General features: G+C 40.7%; 1 protein-coding gene across 1 annotated transcript in view; it reads right to left on the minus strand.

Annotated features, from left to right (window-relative positions):
- ubl3a (ubiquitin-like 3a) overlaps positions 1-22,523 on the minus strand; it is a 34,764-nt gene extending 12,241 nt beyond the window's left edge. Inside the window, exon 1 of the mRNA XM_079247767.1 lies at positions 21,885-22,523. Coding sequence (XP_079103893.1) covers positions 21,885-21,908 — 24 coding nt within the window. The 5' untranslated portion in view covers positions 21,909-22,523. The remainder of the gene's footprint in view (positions 1-21,884) is intronic.
- Positions 22,524-23,097: the final 574 nt, after the last annotated feature.

Consider the following 23,097-nt stretch of genomic DNA (forward strand, 5'->3'; position numbering starts at 1 on the left):
TACAGAGTTGTGACCCTTCTGATCCAACAGCAGCATCAGGTTATTAATAAAACATGCCAATGTTTTAAAAAGGAGCTTTAAACTTACATCCAAAACTATGCTAGAAATAAATCGTTCATATTACTAAATCACTCATTTAAATAAATTAGTTACCTAGTTGTCTATTTTATATTAATTTCTAAGCAGATTTGTAGCATTTCAAAAATCAAAGCACACTGTACAGGTGGAGGCAGAGCTTATCGCTGTGAAAACCTTACATGCTCAGCATGCCCTTCATACTTTACAACACAAAAGAATAAAAAGATAAAACTTGTTTGTGAAGCAAACACTCCAAGGAGTGGAAGTCATTTTCAGCCGTTTAGAGCAGGAAAAACTCCAGACACTCGCTGGCAATTTCCAGAGGAGTGATGAACTTTAGTAGACTCCACAACAACACAACAATGCTTTACAGAAAAGTTTCTCTTTTTTTCGCCAAATTTCATCAATCAACCGTTATCTGTCATGGAACTCAGCCATCCCTCTTGTAAAGTCAACACATGATATTAATTGGAAAAGCATCACCAAACTTTTCCCTTCAGGACATGGAAATATAGCAGACAGTGATGAGCTGTTCAATAAAACCCAATATAAGCTAATACAATAGTACCACCATCGCCACCAGTATTACTTAAACAGAATTCTAGCCTGCTGGTGTGTAACTTTCTGCCTGTTGTTGACTAAATCATGCATTTTGCACCATAAGATTAGAGACTGTGCTCGTCATCCATCTTTTGGCATAATAAATCTACGTCGAAAAGCTCCAGTCATGTCTTTACACACAAAAAAAAGCAGGAACCAACAAAATATCAGTGTCTGTCCTATTTCTACTGTAACATGTCCTGACTGATAAGAAAATATAAAAAAAATCACAGAAGAAAAGAAGAAGTTATATTAAATACAAGACAGTCCTATTCCTTCTTCTCTAAATACCTGGCCGTAACCATGGTGTCACCATAGCGACAGGCAGTCGTGGGTGGCTTAACCTGATAACACCTACAGGATAGTTGCACCCGCTCTCAGACCACTTCTCTACTATGTCACATCATACTGGCTTCCACTCCTTAGAGAAATTGCTGGCTCCCCTCTCTCACTTTGTTTCACTTAGTCATCACTCAGCCCCCCTCCGTTTATCTCTGTATCTGTGCAGCTCACAGTAGAGAAATGGAAAAGAACAAAGAACCAAAAGACACTGAGCTAACTTCAGTTAAAAAGGCAAATCTGGCTTTTCTCCTATCAGAATTTCACTCTAGTTCCTTTCAGGAGAAAGAGGACACATAAAATCTATATATGGAACCTGCGCTGATAAGGATGTTTCTATGCGTAGTGTTGATCGTTGGATGGTTTTAATGATGTATGAATATAATAGAAATCAAATCATCAGATTTCCAATAACTGGACTAAAAACCAGTGCTTTGATCAAGAAATACTTTAAATGGTGTTCAATCTTAAAGATTTCATGAGCATCTCAATCATCTAACTTGATCTTTTTGGCTCCAATTCTTCTTTTATCTAAACATCTTCTGTCATTTAATCTCCCCTTTCTTTCCCTCCTCTCGATGAGGGTCACTGTGCCTTCTTCCCAGGTTCTCCTCTGCGAAGCGGCAGGTAATGAGGTTTCACAGCAGCTCGGGGAAGTATATTCAGTTAGAATCTATTTTCTCTTAGGAATGTGAAAGCTCCAGGTATTAGTGAGGGCACCGCTTCAAGCATAAACACAGCATGTTATGCATATCTCCAGGCCAGCTGCTCATGCATGAAAGGAATATGTCAGAATCAGCTGAATTAATGTTTCATTAGCTTGTCGAGCTTACAGAGAGCCGAATGAAGTGAACTATGTTGCTATTTGTACATGTGAAGGCATCTGTAAGCTCTGTACTCAGAATGCTAAAACATCCTGCTGCCTCTGTCACAAAAATCAGGTTTTTCATGCCTTTACTGCAAACATTCAAACACACAACAATAATGTGACCCTACTGCTGCCAACTGGTGCCATGAAGCAAATAAACTCACTTGGCTAAATACTGTTTCCACACAGAGGAGAGCAGGAAATTCAACGCCATCTATAATTATTCCACCCAGAGTACAACTATCAACTTTTTCTTGAAGCAACTGGATGTGTGTGTGTTTGCCTCTGTGTGCATTTATGTGTGCTTGTGTTTACAAGTGCATTAAGGAGTATTTTTTGCTCTTTAGACCCTCTGCAGCATTCAACAAATTACAGAGTGGGAAGCCTTCCTGTGGGAATATATTAGAGCGGTTTTATATGTAGTCTAGGCAATAAGGTTAGGCAGTGCTGTCGGTGTGGATTTCTAACTGTATGAATGAATTTAATAGAGGAGGCAGAAGGGGGATAGCTTTACTGTAGTCTGTTTAGTGCGAGGCAGCTGAATCTCGCAGCCTGCTTGCTTTGACATGTCCATAAAATTTCATCTGTAAACTCAACAGTGCAGATGCATAATAGTTTAAAAACAAATGCCACCATAATTGCATGTTGATTTTCACTGTAATTATGGATGGGAACTGTACTTCATGGCACTGATGTCTGGCTTTCAGTGCATAAAGAAGCTGAACTTTAATACAACAGAAGATGTATGGCTTGTTAGAGTGTGAAAAAAAAGCACAACCTGCAAGACATTTAGTTTTTATAATTCACTTCAAAACAGCAAAATTCCAAGCAATTTTGCAACTGTCTCAGAAACTGCAGCTTCACTTTCTAAAACATAACAATTACGAGCCAGCTATGGAAAAATGAAGTCTTGATCTGTTTTGTAGCTTATTTAATGCAACACTACAGTTTTTCTCCCTCCTATCGGCTGTTTGTTTGTGTCCCTTCCTTTATGTAAACACAGAGCAGTTATGTAACCACTATGACTGATAGTAAGATATAAGACACAACGCTGAAGGCAATAATTTTTACTCTCAGATCCTCTGAGTAGAGATGTGTAACAATGTTGAGGGGAAACAGTACTTTGATTTAATTTATCAGTCTTGTCATCCCTCCTGTAAACATAGTCATTTTAATAGATATAGACACTGAAAACATGAGCAACAGCAGTTTACTGTATCAGCTGATATTTGTCGTCAAGTAGAAAAAAAAACAAAAAAAAAAACAGATGTGCCAGGCTGTAAAAAGAGTCAAGTAATTTTTAAATATAACAGTGACGATTTGATTGATGTTACCGAAACATCTTTGGTAGAACATCATAAAGACAAAAAGCACATTGCTTAAAACCATGTGGCTTTTAGCAGCTGACCAAAGGATGCAAAACCTTTCATCAATTTATTTTATCTTAGAATATTATAATAAAAGCTTTCGTGGGAATAACAAGAACTGAGAATCAAAAATCCTTGCTGTCCAACTGTCTTTTTTAAACTCAGGATCAAATTCAGGCTAAACAGCACACAGATGGAGTCAGGTGCTGCGAGAAAATGAGGAAACATTTACATTCTGAGGAATGACTGGATAAAAGCACAGCATATCCACCAAGGAGGATTTTTGAGGTCATCCAAATACAGTATCCGCCTTACTTTAGTCTGCGGAGGGTTACAAAGGAGATTTTCACAATCGGAAAGCTACAACAGAAGAACCTTGACCCAGCTGGAGTTTGTTCATCATTAACTTCAGCATTTTTATAACAGTTACTTTGCCTTGAATTACTTCACCAAGAGTTGGGGCAGGGGTAGTATTAAAGGACAAAGGTTGTAAAAAAAAAAAAAACACATCAAAATATAAACTATGACTGCAGCAAGACAAGAACTTTGAACTCATCACCTTTATGTGTAAACATCTACTCCATGCAGTGTAGTTGGTCAGGGTGTTTTCCTAAACTGCTAAAGCTAAGCTGGTTGCTATGCCATGTTAGCCATGAAGGTAGGTAGACATGTTGGTCTTTAATGCACACCGTCTAGGTTGTCGCTTAATTAGTGAACAAAACAAAAAAAAAAATTGTTTTATTATTACAAAGTAAGGGTTTTGCCCTTTATTCTATTAACATGTTTTAATTTCAGAAAGCCATCACACATTTTATAAGTTTCTTTCGAGCATCTATCTGTTGTAGCTCTTCTTGTAACATACTTTGAAATGCTAAAGAAAAGTGACATCTTTTTTCTTTTCTTCTTTATTTGTTTTTTTGCCCAATGATTTGGTGCTGCTAAACCTTCACACCCCAACTGTCTGTTGGGCCACTTCGATTATACTTTAATTTTTGTGTTGTAAAGTGGAACAGTGAAAAACAATCCATTGGCAGATATTTTCTCAATTGGAAACCTGTCACCATTTGTAATGCTCTTCACTGTAAAAACAGCAAACGTGTGAACTTGTTCGACTGGGATCAACACAGCATGATTTTTCCTTCCTGTATTTTCTTGTCTCTGAATTAAGTGAGCAGCCTCTTCAGTGACCATAAAACACAGTGGCCTTCCTGTTGGGTCATTAATCATTAAAGAGAGTATCTACTGTAAGAAAGATAGCAACACTACAGACCTTTTACCACATGCACTTGCAGGTCTGGCTCCTTGGCTAGCTTTCCGTAGCAAAGACAGCTAACAGTTACGTTATAGCTACACTAGCATTGGATAAGGGTTCCTTACTTTCAGTTCAGCCTGACACATAATGCAGCATTTTCACTGCATAAATGAAGAAACAGGCAACTTATTTAGAGATTAGACATGGACTGTGAATAATGTTATTATAAGGACAACTTTTTTAAGCAAGTTCAAGGACTACCATTTTCCTGCAGCTAAACTTGGCTTTTTAAAGGAAATGTGCAACAAATCTCCCTTTCTCTTTGAGATGCTCTCATCTATCAGTCACACTTCTCATTATTCACTTGCCCCATCATGCCTCATCTCTCTCCGTTGGGGCCTTATCTTTTTGTATTGTCATTTAAAAAGACATGTCTTTAGAAATGGCATCACTGCCAGAATCGACCCTGCTCGTCTTCTTTCCTCCCTCGCCTTCCTGTCATGGGCGAGATCGGCTGTCTCCTGCACTCTGGCTTGTGCTGCACCTGGCAGTTCTCAGTCCTGTCACTACATCTTTCCCTTCTACCTGTATACAGACAAATAACCCTTTAATCCATCCGCTGCTCCTCCTGTCTACAGGCACAGGTAGTGCTGCCTTTCATGGCATCTCCTTCCTCCCAGCTATCTTCTGGGAGAAAACAAAATGTCTTGCTTCGCATGCACACACACACCCAAGACTTCAGTCCTCCCTTCTGACAGACACCCGGTACTGTATGCACCTTTGATCACACCTTCCTCGTATCACTTCCTGTGTGTGATCAGAGCTGCCACAAGGAGTTGAGGCAGGTGTATCCTGCAGATCTGCTCCCACTTCTCCTTCACAGCTCTGTTAAATGAGAAGCTTCACCTAGAAATGGCTGCTCAGCAAACCCTGGCTAAATGAATTAGCATGGCAAATTCAAAGCATGCCACAACAAGCAAACCACTATGCATACTCTTTAAACCCAGCCAGACACAAGGAACAATGTGGGATGATACAGAGAGATAAATAGATCTTTATCCAGTGCTTATGTGTGTGACCACAGAGCCAAAAGATGTGACAGTGGTGCAGGAGCTGATGGGCAGTGCCATACACTGCTGTGTTTGCTAACCTGCTGAAGGGTAGTGAAGGCAGCCAGAGTGTTCACGGTTCAGTTGCTCTGTCTAAATCTGTATGGCATCCCTTTCGCTCAAATAGATTGTCACGTGCCATTTAATACACATGCACCAGCATTTAAATGATTTTCTAAGTCTGAACAGAGAAGTGCGGCTATGCACATGTCTCACCGCTTTAGTTAGTACTATTCAAAAGGGATTTCACGATGAATGTTACAAATCAACTGTTAATGCTGACACATAAAATTATCATCTGCGCTTCGAGTCAAAACATGAGAATATGATTTAAATCCTGTTTCTTCTGAGCAGGTGGTCTGTTAATAAACAAGCATTAGAAGAAGTGATAAATGTATTTCCTCCACTTTGGGCAGACGCAGGCTAGCTATCAGTCTGCTGTCTGAAACATGGAACAGATGTGACTTTCAGATGTTTTAACAGACAAACATCTGCTTACATACAGCGCTTTGACATTTGAGGTCGCCACCAGTTCCTCTATGTGATCAAACACAAGCATGTCATCTGTGTGCGCACATATTTGAAATACTTTCCAATTTACATGTGTAAATAATGCATAAACAAATAAAACTGTGTGTAGAAATATCATACATCTTAGAGGCATCTTAGATGTTTCCATTGTCTGTATTCATTTTCACCCGTATATATAAAAAGAAAATTAACATAAACCTGCCGACTCAGAAGACGACCTTGGAATATTTTAGTCTTTTCCTTCCCTAACATCTGCAGACCAAACATTTAAAATCCATACTTGGACATTACTCAGATAGTGTTAAGTGCAAACTATGCTTCTGAGATGAAAAACAAGTATGTACCATGTGTTGTCAGTACTGATGGAGTTATTTCAAGAAATGTGTTTTTCCACACAAAACCACCAAAAATGCTACACTATGTATGCCAGGTGTGTAAGTGGCGCTGTAAAACTGCCAGTGAAATACACACAAGACGTACAGGCAGTGGTTATGATATTCTCCATGTCCACCTGCTGCTGATGGTGATAGTACAGGTGCAGCAGGTTTTGATGTGGAAGGCACGTCATGCTCAGGAGCTTCTACACTTAAACTCCTCTCTGTGAGACCATGGAGAAAAAGTCTTGACAATGTAGGTGCTGCCCACCTGTCTGCTGCCCTACTTTGCAGAACCATGTGGTGTGTTAGTGATGGGGTTTACTGCATGACACTGGTTACTGTTTAGTGTTTAGAATATAAACCACATTTTTAAAAAGTGAGCACAAGGATGAAGAATATTTCAAAATCATCATTCAGGAAAGTATGATGTATTTTTGCAGTGATACGTATATCACACTGTATAATACTATGACAGTAAAGGATCTAAGAAGGAAAATACTCCCATTTGGAAAATCTTGAAAGACAAAGAAACATATGAAAGCAAAAGAGAGACCAAGTGTGAAGAAAGACCAGATATTTGTAGAGTCCCACAACGCCGCCAAAGTGCTGACGATGTACAGACAGCATGAGTGCAATGACGAGGTCTAATGCTATAGGAGGACAGAGGAAACGCTGACACTTCAGGAGGCGAGCCTGAGGGGCCGGGGAAGGAAATGAGAGAGTGCAAGAGGAAATGGAGAGTGCCTCAAAGAGGGAACAACAAAGGTCAGACAGAGGTAGTGACAAGAGGAAACATGACATTGGACAAGCAATAACATCTACCAAGTTCTTTCAGTTATCTGCTTGCTGGATGGTGTTTTACATTTTTATATGAGCACGCACACGTCAGTGTCATCTCCCGAAATGGTTGCTGGGGGTGTTACCTAGGCTCCGTTTCAGAGGGTAAGAGCTGAGATATGAAATAGCTCTTGCAAGCTTCAATAGATTCTCTTCTCATCCCTTTGTCAGCGTATCTTCATCCAGTGCGCCCACTGTTGCACTGGGATAGTTTAAGGGGAAAGATAAGGCAAAGAAGCAAATAACCATGTCTGAACCAGTAGAATAAGAAGAAAGCTGCAGCATTAACGCCAGTGGTTGTGCATAAAAAGAAAGACATGGACTCAAACACATAATGAGACTGCAACTTCCCTGTTTTACGTCAAAAGGTTAGCAAGAAAAAGCACATCTGGAGCTGATAAAAGATTTTCCTTTTAAGAGCTTTAAACCCACACGCCTCGACTGAGCGACAAATAATTTGTTGCACCAGATACAAACTGTGAAACCATCAGTTTTCACTTTTATCCAGGCAGATGTGCCTCTGAAAAGGGGCCATGATGGTGATGCATAGTAATGTACAGCTGTAAAGTTCCTGAGGATTTAAAGCGGTACCTTAATGGATTTTTAAAAAACAGTAAGTCTAGTTTGCATCACTCGCATGACAATTTACAGCTACTGCAGTGACGTAATCAATAATAAAAAAGACATTTATTTATTCATTCAATAAATAAAGATGATTCTGAAGTTTCATTTACTTCCAATAAATACAAAACCAAACTTTAATATGATGCATTTCTTAAAGCACTGTAAATAGTAGTATGCTTTGGAAACCAACAGTACAACATACAGTCTCTGCTGCCAGCATCTTACTGTTATTTTACAGTGATTTTTCTTTTTTTTTTCCCCACAGCGTATGCTCCATCAGCTCTGCATGTCAGATGGTTGAATGGCCCCAGAAATCTTCCCTGCCACAATATTCCCAAAGTCAAGCATGCAATGACCTTCAGAAACTGACAATCTTGCACTTTACTTTTTCTTCTTTTCAGATTCATCTCCCCCGTTTTAATGGAAACAATGTTGTCTAGCTGTGAATCCTATGTACCTAAAAATGCACATTGTTTTCCTCACATTTTTTCCCCTCTGTAACCACTGAAGTTTCATGCCACTGGGGAGTGTGGCTGTCTTAATCAATTATAAGCACTTGTGCCTTCTAACAGGGTCATGCAACACATTCTATTAACTGTTTCTTCTCTTGCATCAATGTACAATATTAAAACAGTCATAAATAATATTTATAAAAAGCATTTTTTCTAGACAGTGCATCATGTTCTAGCTGACTGTCTATGATCTGTTTGCATTAGACATCATAGGAACAACAGATACCAGAAAACACACAAACTCAAAGGCCAACATGCCAACATGCTGCCAGTGTGAAGGGACCACACAGAGGGTTGCTGATCCCAGATGATCCACCACAGAAAAACCTCATGTCCTCTAACTCATCCTACCATTTGCCCTGCCACAGTTCTGTCTGCTCACACCCCCTCCTGTTGCTCTCCTTCACTTCCATCACAGGGTGTCTCACCAATGTGACTTCCTCCCTCGTGTTTTCCTGCCCCCTACTGCGTGAATACCCTGGAGTCATGTAAAGCATCCCAGTGCAGAGTATGGGGTGACCTCTGCTCCCCCCCCCCCCCCCCCCCCCCCCCCCTCCATATCCTTCCTCCCTGCAATGTCTACACAAACCCACATGTCCTCTTTCCTAGGTGGTCTCCCCAGCAGTGTGTAGCGGATGCCCCGCTGTCAGGATTAGCTTGATTTGTAACCTTTCGGGTTGTCCTTTCCAAGCACAAGCTTCTCCTTGTACTAGTAACTGAAATAACTAAAGTCAATTCTTACATGTTATTTATTAATCCAAACTCCTAGATTTGTTTTCTTTTTTTTTTTTTCTTTTTTTTTTTTTTTTTAAACAAATGTCATCAACAGAGATTCATCTTTGCTGTATCATTTTCTTTTTGGCAAAGTTTTTAGTGCTGACAGACCAATGCAAATCAGCTTTTTAATGTTGAAAATTAAAAGCAGGCCGAGCGGCAGTTTAACAAGCTGGCGTAACATGTGAGAACAAGGAGACATCAGTGCAGAGAGTAAGAATGGCTGCGAGACAGCAGTTATATCCACAACGCTGCATTTTCTCCTCTCCTTCAGAGCACTGCCCCGCAGTCACAACTCACGTGATGCTGAGTGTGTGTAGATGAAACAAAGTGGGAGTGTACATGTGAGCGTCCGACTATGTCAGCGCGAGAGGGAGAGAAAAAGAGAGGCACACACACAGAGATAGCTGGCAAGCTAAAATGCCCTCTGTGCTGGAATTTACCAGATGGTACTGGACAGAAACCAGGGCTATTACTCACTCTTGCACACACAAACCTACACAGACACACAGGTTCATGGCCAAATAGCCCACTAAACATGTAAGCCAAATAGGCTTTTTTATGACATGTGTGTATATTTGATGACTAGTAGATTTTAGTTTAAACAATGTGAGCATGATTGTAGAGAAACGTGCCTGTCTGTCTGTATCAGGCTCTGTGTGAACACATGTACACACTTAGCTTCGAGCTTGTGTCGTGCCAAGTAAAAAGTAGAAAGTCATCTTCATCATTTCACTGGTTATGTTTGTGTGATTGATGTATGCAACGTTTTACTGCAATGTTTCATCTTATCAACATAAATCTTTGCTCAGACATCAATTCTGAATCATAACAAAAGTTTGTTCAGCTCAAAAGCCTGTTAAACAAATATCTTGCTCGTTTTATGTTTGAAGTTTACTTTAATCAGCTTCTCTTCCTCCTGCTCCAAATTAATTTCCCCAAAATGTTAACTAATTTATCTGCCTATATTAGCAAAAATAACATCTGTAATAAGTTTAGTCTTTTAGCAGAACTGGAAGTGAGTCTTGCCTAACTGAACGCAGGGCTCCTTAACACTTGCTGCTCTATGTAAACAAGCCCCCTCATTTAGCTACTCCTCACACACACTCACACTCATCCACAGGATGGATGGGTTCATTTCCAAACAATGCTATTATTAAAAGCAATCTAATACTTCATGCAACTACCATCTCTTTAAGTGGTTTTCTTGTTTTACCAACCAGGCATTGGTTAACACCATAAGATGGTGTCTAGATACAAAGTCGTTTGCAAAAAAGAAAAATGTTTAACTAATGTTGGCCATTGTTAAGCTCCAGTTCAAAGTGTGTTGTGCTCTAAGATATTATGCTAATGGGGTAAAAACCAAATAAATAAATAAATAAATAAATAAATAAATAATGATGAGCCAAAGAAGAAAAACACCAAAAAGTTCTGTGAAGAATCCTTGCCCGCAAACTTTGCCAGGTAAAGTTTGCATATCATTAGTTAACCATTACTATGCACAATAATTTATTAATGAAACATTCGATTGAAGGCCTATTTATAGACCTGCAGTCAGTGACTACCTTTATCACCAAGCAAAGTATGCTTGATGTTCATATGGAAAGATGGTAGCTAAAGACCTGCTTCCTTTCAACTTAGTTGAAGGTGAAGACTCCCAAAGTTTGATGGAATTTGTTAAGTCCAAGTTTACAGTCCCGTAAAGAAAAACCATTAGCACAAGACTAAAGAAACCGCAAGATGATACTACAGGTAAGCTGCAACTCGTTAGCAAATGCTGTAAAGCTGTTTCTCAACAGATTCACTGGCATACAATGGAATAAGTATGTTTTTGTAGCATGTGATGAAATTCAACTAGAAAATACACAGTGCTGTTCTGCAGACCAAAGCCCATCCAGCTAAAAATGCAATCATAAGCTGTGTTAAACCTAACAAACAAAAACATGACCTTAAAAGCCAATTTCCTCCTCGAGCCTCCACCTCCTGCAGTTTGCATGATACATTCAGAAAAATTTGCATGGGGCTACCACAACAGTAAAACAGCATCCAACACTAAGCCTTATAGAGCTAGACAAAAAGTGGAGTGTGTACTGTTCCACTTGAAACCACATAATCCATCAACTGTATGAAAAAAACTCTACAGCTGAAATAACGTCTGAGCTGATTCAATGCAGAATCCACACCGCAGGTCATCTCTATAGACATTAGGTAAGTTTTTCCACATCCACTCTCAGTAAAAACATAATAAAAAGAATCTATCAAATGATCAAAACAGACATGAGTTTAGTGTGTGACTGTGTGTGTCTGCATCATGTAAAACATGCGCCAATGGGGCTTTGTTTCTGCTTTGAGCTACTGGTTACGCTTATACATTGTGCACAACAGGAAAAAGGAAGCCTCAGTGGGGAGACAGTGGTGTCAACCAGTTACACATGCAACAACAGGAAGGAACAGGGCAATGATGAGGGGGGGGGGGGGGGGGGGGGGAGGACAGCTGAAACCTTTGACAAACAGTGTTCTATCACATGGCAACAAAACTAAGGAAACATACAGGATGACATAATCAGCTAGGGCGTACCGTTTATGGGAAGATGTGTTGCTTGTTATTTGACCATCATCAAGTTCTTTATGGACATGTAATATAATCTAAGCTTTTTCTTTACACATAACCAAAAGGGTTGACAGTTTCACAAAAAGCTAGCAGAGGACTGAGTACACTAGAGCCACACATTAAGACGAAAGGTGGAGGTCGTGTATTCAGCAGCGCTGGTTTGTCTGTCGGCCTGCCTGTTAGCAACTCTGAAAGTTACAGAGGGATTTGGATGAAATTTTCAGGAAATCTCAGAAATAGAACAGGAACAAGTGATAAGATGCGGAGGCTGATCTGGATCAGCTTGTTGTCATTAGAGCTTCTAGTGCAGAAATAATTCAATATAACTTTATTTGTATAGCACCACTTCACAACAATGTTGTCACAGGGCACTTTACATACACGAATCAACATACACATCATTTTGAGCCAATTCATACATATCCTATAATAGAAACCAACTGATTGCATCGAGTCATGACTTTGATCCAATCCCCCATCCTGAGCATGCACGCGGCAACAGTGGGAAGGAAAAAACTCCCCTTTAACAGTAAGAAAACCTCCGGCAGAACCCGGCTCAGGGAGGGCAGCCATCTGCCTCGACTGGTTGGGGTGGAGACGACAGAAGAGACAGATCAACATGTACAACTGCACTTATACAGGAAGACCTGCAGAAAAAAAGCAGAAATAATGCAAACAAAAAAAGTTTTTTTTTTAAAAATTCAACAGCTTGGTGGAGGTCTGCAGTCTCTCAGTGCTTCGAGTTCAAAGCTGTGACCTTCAGCTTAAAAATTAAACAGGTTATTGCACCTTTAGGCAGTTATGGTTTCAGTAAACTTTAAGCTGCTCACTGAGGAGTCACTGTCAAGTTAAACAGCAGTAAGCAACTCGCCCACAAACATCAGCACTTTTAAGCCCAATCACTGAAAAAAAAGGGCTGAAAGAGCTGGTGAAAGCTTATATCACTGCTTATTCTGATCATAGGTCGCAAAGGGGAGCCACACCGTAGGAATATCCGGCTAAACTTAAAAGACTGACATTTTTTCCTTCTTTGTCTTAATTCTGTAGCTTCCCGTTTAGAAAAACAACTTCCTTGTTACAAGACAAATATAAAAGCAAGAGTTTCAGACCTAAACCATTCTAGTCCAAAGTTCAGTTTTATTTACAGAAACCTAGCTCTGATAAGACCACACACACACACACACACACACACACACACACACACACACACACACACACACACACACACACACACACACTGCTGGGATCATTAGAGATATTCATAGTCAGAGTGCTCTATAGCACCCAACATGCAATGACAAATTTGTGCAAGACAACATGAAGGCCAAATATACCCTCTCTCCATGTTCCCTGCTCTGCAGCACATACACACATCCTTCCTCTCTGAACTATATAGCTCCCTCTGCGACCTCAGCTTCTCTATTTTTTTTTTACCATTTTATTATTCTGTGAGCATCCTAAAATCAGAAGATGCAAAGAGGAAGATATTATCATTTCCTCTGAATTTACGGTAACAAAAACAGTCACCAATACCGCTCACCACTACAGCATCAACGAAAGCACTTAGTGTTCAAGAAGTACACACATTCTTTAGAAACTGGGCTGTGTAACACTTGTGATTACTCTGATTAATTTTAGTTTTTGTTACAGACCTACATCGAGATTACGGCCTCCCCTCATATCACTTGGCAACAGCAGCAACCCTCTGTCCTCATAGTGCAGTTTCCATGAAGATGCTTGCAGCAAGCAATCTAAACAGATTCAATGTTTTGTAATACTTCACAATCCAATAACAAGAAACATTACAAGAACAATTGACCTAAACAATGGTCATTAGTTTCCTCTTTTAGCTATAACATCATGCAGACATATTGTGAGATGTGGTTTCTGAGTCAGGCTGAGATGGTGTTGTTTACGAGAGCGTGTCAGTCTATTTACATTTTGTGAGCATAAAAAGGAAATTGTGAGACAGAGACTATAACAAAGTAAATGTATGGTTAAAAGACATGCAGCGATGACTGGAGGTCACCAGGTCCTTTTGGAACATCCAGTCAATGAAACTCGACCTTTGGATGACTGCTCTTGTGTGCCCTGTCTGGGATCTGAAAAGTCTTATTACTGACCCTGTAAATCGGTCAATAGTTGACTGTCTGAATATGTAAACACATGACATCGTAATATTCAGAACAGATTAAATCACTTATTAAGGAAAGACATCCTATCAGGAAAAAAAAACATGCGTCAATTCATGCTGGCTGCTCTGATGCAAACAGTCACACACATACAGTGTATGCAAGGAAAGCTGAGCTTTAATATAAATGTCCCCTCAGCTGGAAATTGTTTCCAATGCAGCTGAAAGGCTCCTTTTATTGAGGTAGCTAAACACCCTCCTCCCCATCCTTTACTTCTCCTACACACAGCCATGTGGACACACACACACACACACACACACACACACACACACACACACACACACACACACACACACAGTCTATTTTTCCTCAACATCACACCTACAAGCCCTGCGATGGACTGGCGAGCTGTCCAGGGTGTACCCTGCCTGTCGCCCAAAGCCGGCTGGGATAGGCTCCAGCTTCCCCGCGACCCTGAATTGGAATAAGCGGTTCGGAAAATGAATGAATGAATGAATGAATGAATCACACCTACAAGTAAACCTTTTTTCACTCCACTTTGAGTACTTTATTTTTACATGTATTAATATCGTACACAGGAAAGTAATAAAAGCTGCATGGCTTTATTTAAAAGCTCCTCTTCAACATTTCAGCTGAACACAAGCAAAACAAAAAGATGATGTCAAGATCTCCAAGTTTGTCCCTGGTGTAAAAACTGCAATCTGGCTGAGCAGAGGCAGAATTTACATTAGAAACATTTCATCTAAACATGTTTTGAGTGGAATGGTAAAACTTTTCACTCGATTAAAAGTAAAATCTCTGAAAAGTTTGCAATGCTACAATATAAAGCAATGTCTGATGTTAAAGAAAAGACTACGAGAAGTAGAATAATAGGCTTTCTGTGAAGCTCCTGGGCTTCTGTTTTTACTGCTACTCTGAACACTCAAGCCTTATAAAAGTTTTCTATTCCTGCTCTTAGTTTGCAATGAACTGGCTAAGTTATTTTTTACAAATTTGATTTCTTTATAAAGATACTATTCCTTTTTTGTCTAATCCTAGAGGCAGGACGGCGATGGAAGGCTCGCCTCGCGCATTACAGTCAAAGCGGTTTAATTAATGACATCATTAAAATAAAAATAAAAAAATTGTTGTAGGAGTGAAGTTTTTTTTAAACTGGCTTTTTAAACAGACTTTTAAAAAAAAAAAAACTACAGTGAGATATCAAGGATCAGATGGTACAGTGCCACCAGCAGACACACAATCATTTCATGCAAACAATGGCCCTCAGAAGCAGCTCAGTTCGTGCTGGGATGTGGAGCAACAGTGAACTGGTGTGGGTGTTGTGCCACTAGCAACGCCGACGGCACACACGTCACAGTCAACAGGAAGGACAGGTTGTGCTTCAGCTGGTCTTTCATGCAAATGTTCACCAGTATTTCGAAACAGGCTCCAGGAACACCAGTTCTAGTTAATACTGGCTGGTGTGTTAGTGATTGCTTGCAGATTACTCACACCCACACCCACACATTTATGTCATCCTTGGACATAAAATCTGGCATAAAAACTGAGGAGTGTCTTTACTTTATTATTCTCCTGAGATATTCTGGCTCGGGAATGTGGTACAGAGACATAGGCCGTTTCTACCATCACTGCTCCTACTGCAAAAAGGTGTTAGAAGAATCCAAGTTTTCTCTAGAACTAGGACCCCCCCCCCAAAGCGACTGAAGTTCTTTAGCCGATGCAAAGCCTACCTGTCAACATCGACAGACAAAAAGAGAGGGGGGTTTTTGGTTTTTTGGGGTTTTTTTTTTAGCAGAACAAGACTTTTTCCCAACACCATCACACTGACTTTCCTTAGAAATAATCTGAGTAACTCACAGATCCGTCCAGCCCTCTCCCTGGGCTGATCAGAAATGCAAACACACAACAAAAGAGACAGGGTGGAGCTTTCAAGCCTGGGGACGTAGGAATCTGAGAGGCAGCTTCACACTGCAGATTTAATCTTAGTGGTTATTAAAGTTTGCTTTGCAAAATCAGCTTCCGGCCAAAATGATTAAGAGGTTCACAGTAAAATATAGAGAACTTCAAGTTTAAATGATTTCCTTGCTTTAAAAACACCAAAAGCAAGGTGGCATTTCAGCTGATTGCACATACAATAACCCACAGGGAAAGCCAACTTCCCATTATCACTCCTGGTTTCTTTTCCCAAGATGGGCAAGAAAAGAGTGAATTAAAATACTAACAATCCAAAAAAAAGGTTAAAAAAAATTAAGATTTCCATACTGGAAGTGGGTTTTGCCTATTTCAGAAAAGTCGCCTGACGGAAAGAAAAAAATAAATTCAACTATGTAAATCAGTTCTGATCGAGCATAGACGAAAATGATTTGCCTCAGCTGGCGTTTGCAGTCTGAACTAGCATAAACGAATAAACTGACATGACCGAGCAGCAGTTGATAGACGTGTAATGCCACAACTGCACACCAGCGCACCATTTTTCTTAGAGGGCAGCACACAGGATGCACATGCCCAGACACATGCCGCAATAATGATCACAAAGACAAACATAAGCGGCTACAACAAAAACAACCGTTGCATAAGCAATCAATGGATGAGAGGCTCTCAATGGAACTTCCTATTGGTGTCACAGACGTGCATCAATACAAAACTGAATGAACTCCACAGAATCACAGACCACAGGCGGACATATATATTGACAAAGGCTTTGCTAGTACCAGCACCTGTCGATACAAATACAAAATACAATGCCATCTTCTTGTGGAGACAAAGCATCTACACACAGATCGATGAACAAACTCTCTTATTTATTTAACTAATTTTTAATTAACGTAATTTAAACTATGTCCTAATGTTTTAAAGTACTTCATCCTCAGTAGAACAAGTGTATTTGCTGCTGCGCGACACAATCTGTCCCCGGTTTGACTTTGAGTCACAGATTTCCTGACACATTCAGAATGACTATGAATCGTGCTCAGTCTTTGCACCTTCAGAGCTGCCATCAGAACTTTTCATGGCTCTACAAGTCCTGCATGTGACAATGTCAGAGTCAATACATCAGCTGCTGCACCAGGGCAGAATGACGTAATCCTGGTGTGTGACTCAGGCTGGCAACACATGGCATCTGCATTACATGCATATCCACCGACATGTTTCAGTCAACTGCCGCTGTCAGGATTCAGTAGGGTTGTTGCCTTCTTTAGGCATGTCAGTGACCCCCACCCTACCCCATTAGCAGCACCAGCCTGAGGCTGAAGAACGCCTGCGCACCCCTTTCTGTCTCTAGCTGCTCTGTCAGACATGCTGAGCTCAGCTCGAGTTGAATCGGGGACAGGGAGGGCTGTTTTCAGCAGCAAGGATTCCCCATCCATTGTTTTTTCATCAGAGACCAACACACCGCTCACCTCTGACCCTGACCTTTGACTCCTTTGTGTGTTTCTGTGCAGCCTATGGGGTCCATGTGGGAATCAACTATGAGCTGCTCTCAAAGCCACACACAGAGAAGCTGTAAGGCACACTGACATAATAAACATTAATCCATTACCCTTACACATGTTTAGTTTATAAAAATAGTCACGGCGACACAAGTAAAACAATCAGAGATATTTAAAATAACATTACAGATTAACACACTTGTGGAGGAAAAGAAAAGAGGCAATAGTCCCAATAACTGGTCAAACTTCAAACATATTCTGTCTATTTTGGCCAGATTTGCTTTTGGCTTCAAAATTCTATTCAAATTCCTAAATTCTACAAATCTGCTGATATTTAATAGATGAACGATTTGATCTGACGTCCGAGGAGTTAAAATGTTCTGTCATCCCTTCCTGCCTGCTTGACTCAGGCCTGTGATTGCCACCTCCGACACAAATTAACATGTTCTCACCACTGCACAAATGACAGGGTGTCTGACTTCTGCCCACTGAGTGTGCATGACCGAGTGTGTGTGTGTGTGCCAGCAGTCGACTTTTCTTCATCGTGATCCCGTGTGTTTTCCCGTAGCTGTGACCTCCTTGCACCGCAAGAAGCAACAAAAGTCGCATAAATAAAAAAATGTAACCCGGAAGTTTGTCGCACCGATCCCAAGTGTCGGGTTCTTTTTTTCCGTACGACCTCTGATGCTCTGATTTAATCCCTGCTTGTCCGAATTTACGTCTCTTTCCCTAATCCTGCCAACAAGGACTCTGGGTGGTTTCCCAGACTAAGTTTTAACTTTCCTTATCCGCCAATCATTTGCTGCTTGGTTTCCTGAATGTTTCTGTAAAATCTCTGCAAAACAATGCTGCGTTGATCTACTCGTACATCAGCTGAGGACATAATAACCGGAGTAATAATCTGAATCATTAAAAACACGTGATATGTGAAGAGTCGTCACCGCAGACGTTTTTATGAATGATTTTAAAAAAAAATAAAAATTTAAAAAAAAAAAGATGGTGGACTTTCAGGATCTGGTGTTACCTCCCTGCTATCTGTGCAGCTGAATGTCCCTGTCCTATCTGCCGTGCTGGCGCTCACTGAAAGCAGCAATGTTTGAAATTCCCTCTGCTCCCCGAAGCTCTCTCGCATGTCTGCTGTGTGTTCATTCAGCAGGTCTTATCAGAACTGAGGTGCTTTATTCCCACCCTCCATCTATACAGCTCTCCCTTGTCTCTTGTTGTTACAACATGCATACCTGCAGTGCAACCCCCCTTTCTACGTAGACTCAAATGGGCCTCCAGACCTCAGACTCAAGCGTTCCGCTGTTGCCATGGGGACCATTTCGACCCTGTCAGCACTTCTGAGGTCCGCCTGGAGCGAGGTAATTTGCCCCTCCTCATCCTTCACAGTTTTTGTATCCTTTCACCCTTCCTCTTTTTCTCCTTTTCGAAGAAGGGAAGAAAAAAAATCCCATCCTCCATTCTCGAGGGACATGACTGTTCCTTCTCCTATTATTTCCCTCAGATTCATTCACCCACAGTGTTTGGCACCAGCAATCTCCTCTCCTCCTACACTCACTCCCACTCTATAGTCTCACTGAGAATGTGTGTACACACTTGCTCCTTCCACAGGCTGAGAGAGTTGAAGAGGGGGGAGAAGAGGTGAGAATGTGTATCTGCCATTCAGAAACACAAGATCGGGGAGATGCCGATAGCTGATATTTCCCTCAAATTTCCTTGGGGATCACAAGGAGCTCATTTGATGAATAGACGGAGCTACACCGCAAAAGGGAAGTAGCTGTTGTAGAGACGGGGAAACCTGAAATGTCTTACTAATGTTGGGAGTCTGACCTTTGTGAATCTGCTGCAGGCATGTTAACAGCGTGAGCCCGGAGCCGGCAGCTCTGGAATGACTGAAACCAATTTAAAACAATGTCTGAAACTTGGCAGCTGAACAGAAAATGCACAGTATAGATGAACTTCATGCCAGACAATGGCAGTAAATTATGTAATAATAATAATAATAATAATAATAATATACCCCCCACCATGAGGAAATTCTCAGAGTACAAATCAGGACTGAGTTCTAAACCAGATGAGATTCAGAACCTTAAGTTCTCAATCGTCACCAGTCTAACACAGAGGAATAACACTAGTTGGAAGGACATTACAGTCACCACGAGCAGAAACTGACCCATAAATTTAAGGAACGTTAGGACACTGTGAACCAGCAGAGCCAAACCTTCTTTAAGTGTTCTTTTAGATTCACATTGATTAAAGTTTCCAGTCATAACAGACCAGAAAATGAAAGATTTAGGTCCATAATCCATGGGAATTCTACCTGCAGTACTATGTGGTGTGTTTGCGCTGACAGCACATATACAGAGAGGTTGGATCACGTCTAACTGACAACAAAATGGACCTCAGAGGAGTTTGGACAGGCAGGAGCACGCACGCACACACGCACACACACACACACACACACACGCGCACACACACACACACACACACACACACACACACACACACACACACACACACACACACACACACACAGAGCTGGGATAGCTGATATCTACGTGGAGGGACACAGTACGAGGTTTATCCTTTCTATACATAGACCTGGGAGTATTCTTAGTGCCACTATGCACTAACAGCAAAGATGACGAGCATAAAACTGGCAGAGGGGGAATTATTAGTTCTAACTTTGGGTAAGACCCAGCTAAATGCACTTTATATGACTTTAATTTGTGGAATGGCTTACCCATGTGAGATCAACATAAATCTTTATGGTAAGACCTCGTAACACACAGCCAGTGAGCAAAACAAGTTCATTTGTCACGAGGATGGCGACTCAAGAGGGTATGGATAGACTTCTTAAGTCACCTGATGATAACCTGGAGCCACAGAGGCCGCGGGCTTGCTTCTGTTTAAAGTGCCACTACGTCATTAGGTATGACAAAGTGGTGCTGTGACAGCTGCTATGCAATCGCGACTCGCTTGAAAGGAAAAGAGTATCAAGCTGTCCAAAGCCAGTCTGTCTTCAATCTAGTTCTCTCAGAGATGAAAGAGAGCTGCAAAATGTTCAATGTAATAGAGCAGACATCAGTGAAGGGACGGAGCCTTGATTTGTCCACAGTGTAGCTGACTGATATAAAAGGTTGTCGGATGAGGGGGCAGCATGATCAGAGGCAAGAAAGTGCTTTGTATTTCCTTGCATATGTGCTGGGTGGTAGTTTAACATGCTCTAATGACTTTAAGGCCCTATAACCAAGGGTAATCATTTGCAAACCACCTTGCTGTGTTGTTTAAATGACCAGGTATTTAACCTACTTTTCCAGGATGCATTGTAACACTGTTCTCCACAGTCAAGATCCTGTTATCATTAACTCATTTAATGGCTTCCTGTCAGGAGGAAGAGCAGTCATCTACCAGGCTGAAGGTCGGTGGTTTGATTCCAGGCTTTCCGTGACTACATGCCAGAGTGTCCTTGGGCAACACACTGAACCTAAGTTGTCTACTAATGTGTCTATTGGGGTGTGAGTATGTGTGTCATCTTGACATGTAGTGTAGTGGTCAAGATGACCAGATAAGTGCTATATAAGTACAATCCATTTACAATTTAATAGCACAAAAAAATTAAAAACTTTCATGGTAGACTCATGAAAGTTTGTCAAGAGTAAGTGCTCAGAATTAAGATCCCAGCTTGGTGTTTAATTCAACCTGTTTATCTTAGCAGAAGGGGACAAGAAAGTCTGAGCAAGGACCTGATTCATTTTTACCAAAACTATAGTTTCATTTTTTTTAAGCTGTTTTATTCTTTTTACATATAAACACAGTCACCTTTTAATCAATATCAAACTGCTGCAATGATAATTTTTTCCTCATTGGCTTATTTACCCTATAAAATGTTGGAAACCACAATGATTACTAATCACAGCTCACAATGAAAACTGTAAGGAACCTCTTTGGAGAGGTCCATCAACTAATCTACAAATCCCTGAAACATAAAAGGTTGAAACATAATTTGATGTAAGATGATGAATGCCGACTTGATGTTCAGTGTGGAAAGCAGAAGATAAAGTTTCAAGAGTTTCCTGACTGAGTCTCATATTAAACTGAATCAATGCTAAAGCTGTACATGTTGGCTTTTTATCAAAAAATGTTCTGGAAAAAAAATATGTCAGGTTCAAATTAAAGATTTAGCCATGTCATTTGAGATATACCTGCTTGTGTCCCAAGAAGCCCTAAAAATCTAAAATTACACGGTTGAGCCTGACAAGGAAGTGTCATTTCATTAAACATAGTCTATGGCACAACTAAAGAAACTTAGACTAATAAAGGCAACCTCGAACTATCTTCATAAAAGCTCCTCTGCTCAGGCAGATGAAGGATTGTGGAAGGTAAAGTGTTGTGAAAGAACTGACAGTAATTTATCTCACCATGTCCGCTGGGGTGCTGCTCATCTTCAAGGTTTTCCTGGTCCTCGCAGGGGTTCACGCGCACATAAAACACACTGACACAAACCAATGTTTGACGCAAATGTTTCCCCCCCTTTTGTCTTTCTTTCAACTTGTCCTCGTAAAAGCTCCCAGAGGCTCAGAATAAACACGTCCTTGTGTGGATCAGAGCAGGAGACAGACACAATTTATTCCTGGTGACTTGCTCTCTCCAGTCACAACACTGAGGTAGTCAAGACGGGTTGCAATGCCTCTTCCTCTCTATTGCACAATCATTTCGTCGATTATTCCTCACGAGAACGGATATTATTGGGATTATAGCTAATGTAAACGGGGTGAGTTGTCGACCCGAGGGCCTCCCTCGACCCTCCAATCATCAACAATACCCTGCTAAAGAAAAGGTGCCTACGCCATGCGAAAAACCCAACACTGCTGCCTGGCACATCCGGAGACGGACCTTTTTTTCCTCTCTTGGTAAAGAAAAAGAAATATCCGCAGGACTGAGGGCTAGCGTCCTTTGTTACACTCAGCTACGTCTGAGGGTTGACAGAAAAAGGCAATACGCGATGAAAAATGTGTCGGCCCCTCTGTCTAAAGCGCGTGTATGTTTGTTGTTGGTGTTACGGACCGCACTGCTGCACCTTTACAACCCGCTCAGCTGTCATTCTGCCTCGCAGCCATCAAGTTACAAACAGGATGAGGGGCAAAACTTCCGGTCACATTCCTTAAAAAATAAGAGGACGCGGGGTTTTTCTTTTTGAAACAAACTCGCAAACAATTCTCGGTAAGGATTTAAAGTGGTGATTGTTAGGGGGATGTTTATCCCTTTACGTTCCATGAACTTAGGATACTTTGAGACTCGGTCACTTTCTGTTTAATTTTGAAACTATCATTTTCGCTCTCTTGTTTGCTCTCCTTGCAAGGTAAATGTTTGTACATACATACACAGCACTACTGTTCACATTACCCAATGTATACCATTGCCATTACTTATTACTCCTATTGATATTATTACTATAATTTGAATACTGTGTCTACGTTTGCAAAGTTTGCTTATTTGTAGTGTAGTATTAGACAGCATATGATGCAGCAGATTACTTTAATATAACTTCTTGTCATTATTAGTATACCTGTATAATTTATGTAATAATCTAAATATAGTATATTAATGTATCATTATAGATATAATAATATA

This window comes from Telmatherina bonti, assembly GCF_933228915.1.
Source record: "Telmatherina bonti genome assembly, chromosome: 10".
NCBI lineage: Eukaryota > Metazoa > Chordata > Actinopteri > Atheriniformes > Telmatherinidae > Telmatherina > Telmatherina bonti.